Source organism: Carlito syrichta, unplaced genomic scaffold, assembly GCF_000164805.1.
Source record: "Carlito syrichta isolate Samal-C Ts95f unplaced genomic scaffold, Tarsius_syrichta-2.0.1 Scaffold136608, whole genome shotgun sequence".
Classification (NCBI taxonomy): domain Eukaryota; kingdom Metazoa; phylum Chordata; class Mammalia; order Primates; family Tarsiidae; genus Carlito; species Carlito syrichta.
This window is the reverse complement of record NW_007080704.1, coordinates 91,159-94,133: the sequence shown is the minus strand read 5'-3', so window position 1 is coordinate 94,133 and position 2,975 is coordinate 91,159. Positions and strand designations below refer to the sequence as shown.

At 57.9% G+C, this 2,975-nt stretch overlaps 1 protein-coding gene across 1 annotated transcript in view; it reads right to left on the bottom strand.

Moving 5' to 3' along the window:
- Positions 1-412: 412 nt before the first annotated feature.
- Positions 413-2,975, bottom strand: part of IGLON5 (IgLON family member 5) — a 41,433-nt gene continuing 38,870 nt past the window's right edge. Inside the window, exon 10 of the mRNA XM_021708415.1 lies at positions 413-1,460. Coding sequence (XP_021564090.1) covers positions 1,372-1,460 — 89 coding nt within the window. The 3' untranslated portion in view covers positions 413-1,371. The remainder of the gene's footprint in view (positions 1,461-2,975) is intronic.

The following is a 2,975-nucleotide window of genomic DNA, read 5'->3' as shown; positions in this document are numbered from 1 at the left end:
AGGTACAGTCACTGCCCCTTGCCCTCTGCCCCTGCTCTGGGTGGTGTGGTTTGGGGTAGGTGTTTCTAGAGGGTCACCTGGGAGTCGGAGCTGGTGACTGGGCATCTTTGTCTGGGCTCCGTCTGTGTGATGTCTCTCCCTCCCCCCCACACACTGCGTGTGGGCCTCTCTCTCCCTCCCCAGTGTGTGGCGTGGCCTCCCAGGGCGGAATATTCCTACAGCCAGAGCTGAGGCTACAGCCTCTCTGCTCCCTTCCTGACAAGGGTTACCCACCCTCGGGGCATCTACAGCTGGTCGCCAGTTACAGGACATCTGGAGCCAGGGGGCTATTGCTGGTCACAGTCGCTGGTGTGTGTGTGTGTGTCTGAGTGTGTGTGAGGGTGGCCAGGTAGCCTTTGGGAGGTACAGTTGGTGGAGAGGCTGAGCGTGGTAGGCCGGCAAGCCTACCCCTGTGGGTCAGCGGCAGGGGTCCCTAGGGCAGCTGGCTGGTGCCGCAGGTGGCCAAGGGGAGTGGTGGTGAGGGCAGGGCAAAGCACTGAGACAGACAGGTGACGACTGCCACCAGTCTGACAGTGGGATGGAAGCACCGATTGGCCCGGGAGGAGGCCAGAAAGTCCAGGCTGGGGAGGGACGGGGGCAGTGGGAAGGTCTCAGGCCACTGAGCCAGTGATGGGGCCTCTGGCTACAGGCAGCTGGTATTTGACAGCAGGGAGGCCCGGAGCCCAGATGGAGAGCCCCCACTTATCACAAAGGCTGAATGACAGCTTGACAGGTGAGTGCGACCCCCCCCAGCCTGCCCAGGAGACAAGGAGGGGAGGGGTCAGTGTGCGTGCATAATATTGGGGAGACAGGGAGCCTGGCAGACCTCTCTTCACATCTTCCACTGCAAGGTCCCCATACCTACCTCCAGCCAGAGGTGAGAGGCAGCAAGGCTGGGGACGGTGGGCATGGGGGTGTTGGGGGAGGGAGGACGGCTGAGTCCCCTTCCCCAGCCCACCCAGTCACACACACACACACACACACACACACACACACACACGCAGGCTCACACTCACACACACCCACACCCACACCATGAGTCAGTTGACAGCCTGAGCTAAGAGGGGTATGGGGCGGCAGGGGTGGGTCACAATCGGGAACGTGAACGGGTGGTGAGAATGGCTGTAGAAAGATGCATAATTTTGCGTTATCCCTCACAGTGATGGGTTCTCTAAAGATCTTTCTTCCTCCTCCTCCTCTTCCTCTCTCCTTCCTCGGTGGGTGGCCCAGAGCTCTTCTGCCCCCTCGAGACCCGCAGCTCCTGCTCCCCCTTTTCTCTTGCTCGTGGCCCGAGGCCCCCTGCAGGGGGAGGCGAGCTCCACTGGGTTGCGCCTACATTCTCCACCACAGCCAGCCCAGGGCAGAGAGGAGGGTCAGGGGCCCTGGGGGCCTGGGGGCCGAGTTCTCCAGGGATCCTGGACCTGGGGGAGGAGAAGGGGTCATGGAGGGAGGCCTGGGACGGGGAGACCCCCTGGGCGCCCTGCCTCTTTCTTTAGGTGCCTTTCTGGGTCTCTCGTGCCTCTCAGATCTTCCCCCACATCTTTTTGACCATCTGAGCCTGGGGCCCTCAGTGTCTGTCTTTCTGTCTTACAGATTATGTCTACTTGGCATTTCCAGCCCGTTGTCTTATACTCAGCATGTCCACAGCTGCTGTCCTTCTCACACACTGTTTAGCGGTTCTCCTCCCCCTCGATATGTCTCTGTCAATACTTCAGTGCTATGTCCCCATGCACCCAGCTGCTCGAGCCAACACCTCGAAATCACCTTTGACTCGACTTCCCTCTTCCCTCACTCAGTCCAATGACTTAGCCCTATGGGTTCTTCCTCCAAACCGTCTCCTCATGCAGACTTAGTGCCACCCACCGTCGCTTGCTCAAATGCCTGGGTGACTACAGCAGCCTCCTCCCTGGTCTCCCTGCCTCCGCCTTTCCCCCACCTCCATCCCTCAAATAGCAGTCAAAATGCTTCTTTAAAAGTGTCAACCACAGGTCACTCCTCTGCTTAATTACTTCCAGGGACCTCGCCCTGCAGTAAATTCAACTCCAAACTCCTTACTGTAGCCCTTGAGATTCTCTGGCCTCTGCCTCCCTCTTTAACCTCGGATTCCACATGATCGTTCTGCTGTGGTTATGCTAGCCTCCTTGCTCTGCCTTTGCTTACGCTGTTCCCTTTGTCTGCAAAGCTCTTCTTGCAGATTTTGGCAGCGCGGATTTCTCACCATTGGGGTCTCAGTTTAAATGTTACCCTCTCCAGGAAGCTTCCTCTGGTGAGTTTATCTCGTAGCTACACCCTCTCTCTTATTTAGTTTTTCTCAGCCCTTCTCGATATCCAAAATTATTTTTCGTTCATGTGTGTGCTTATTTATTTAGTTGGAGTCTCACTCTTGTCACCCAGGCTGGGGTGCAGTGGCACGATCATGGCTCACCACAGCCTCCTGGGCTCAGGTGATCCTTCCGCTTCTGCTTCCCAAGGAGCTGGAACTACAGACGCCTGATATTTTCGTAAAGACGAGGTCTCGTTATGCTGCCCAGGCTAGTCTCGAACTCCTGGACTCAAGCAATCTCCCCTCCTCGGTCTCGCAAAGTGCTGGAATTGCAGGCGTGAGCCACCGCGCCTGGCCAGTGTTTGCTTATTTGTCTATATGTCTGTTTATTGCTTTCTACTTGTGTTAGACTATAAGTTCTGCAAGTCTCCAAGCCTTCTTTGGAGCGCTCTTGTGTCCCCCACGCCCAACGCCCGACCCTTAGTGTGCGCTCAGCGGAATTGGGTTTCTTGCTCAGGCGCTTCGCTTTAGCGTCGGTCTCCAGAGTTTTGAGTCAGCCTGGGGGGCGGTCCCGGCGTCTCCGTCTCTCTGGCCCCGCCCCCGCTGTCCCCACCCCTCCCGTCAATCGGACACGCCCCCTGTCCCTGGCCTCACCCCTCCCGCTGTCCCGGGC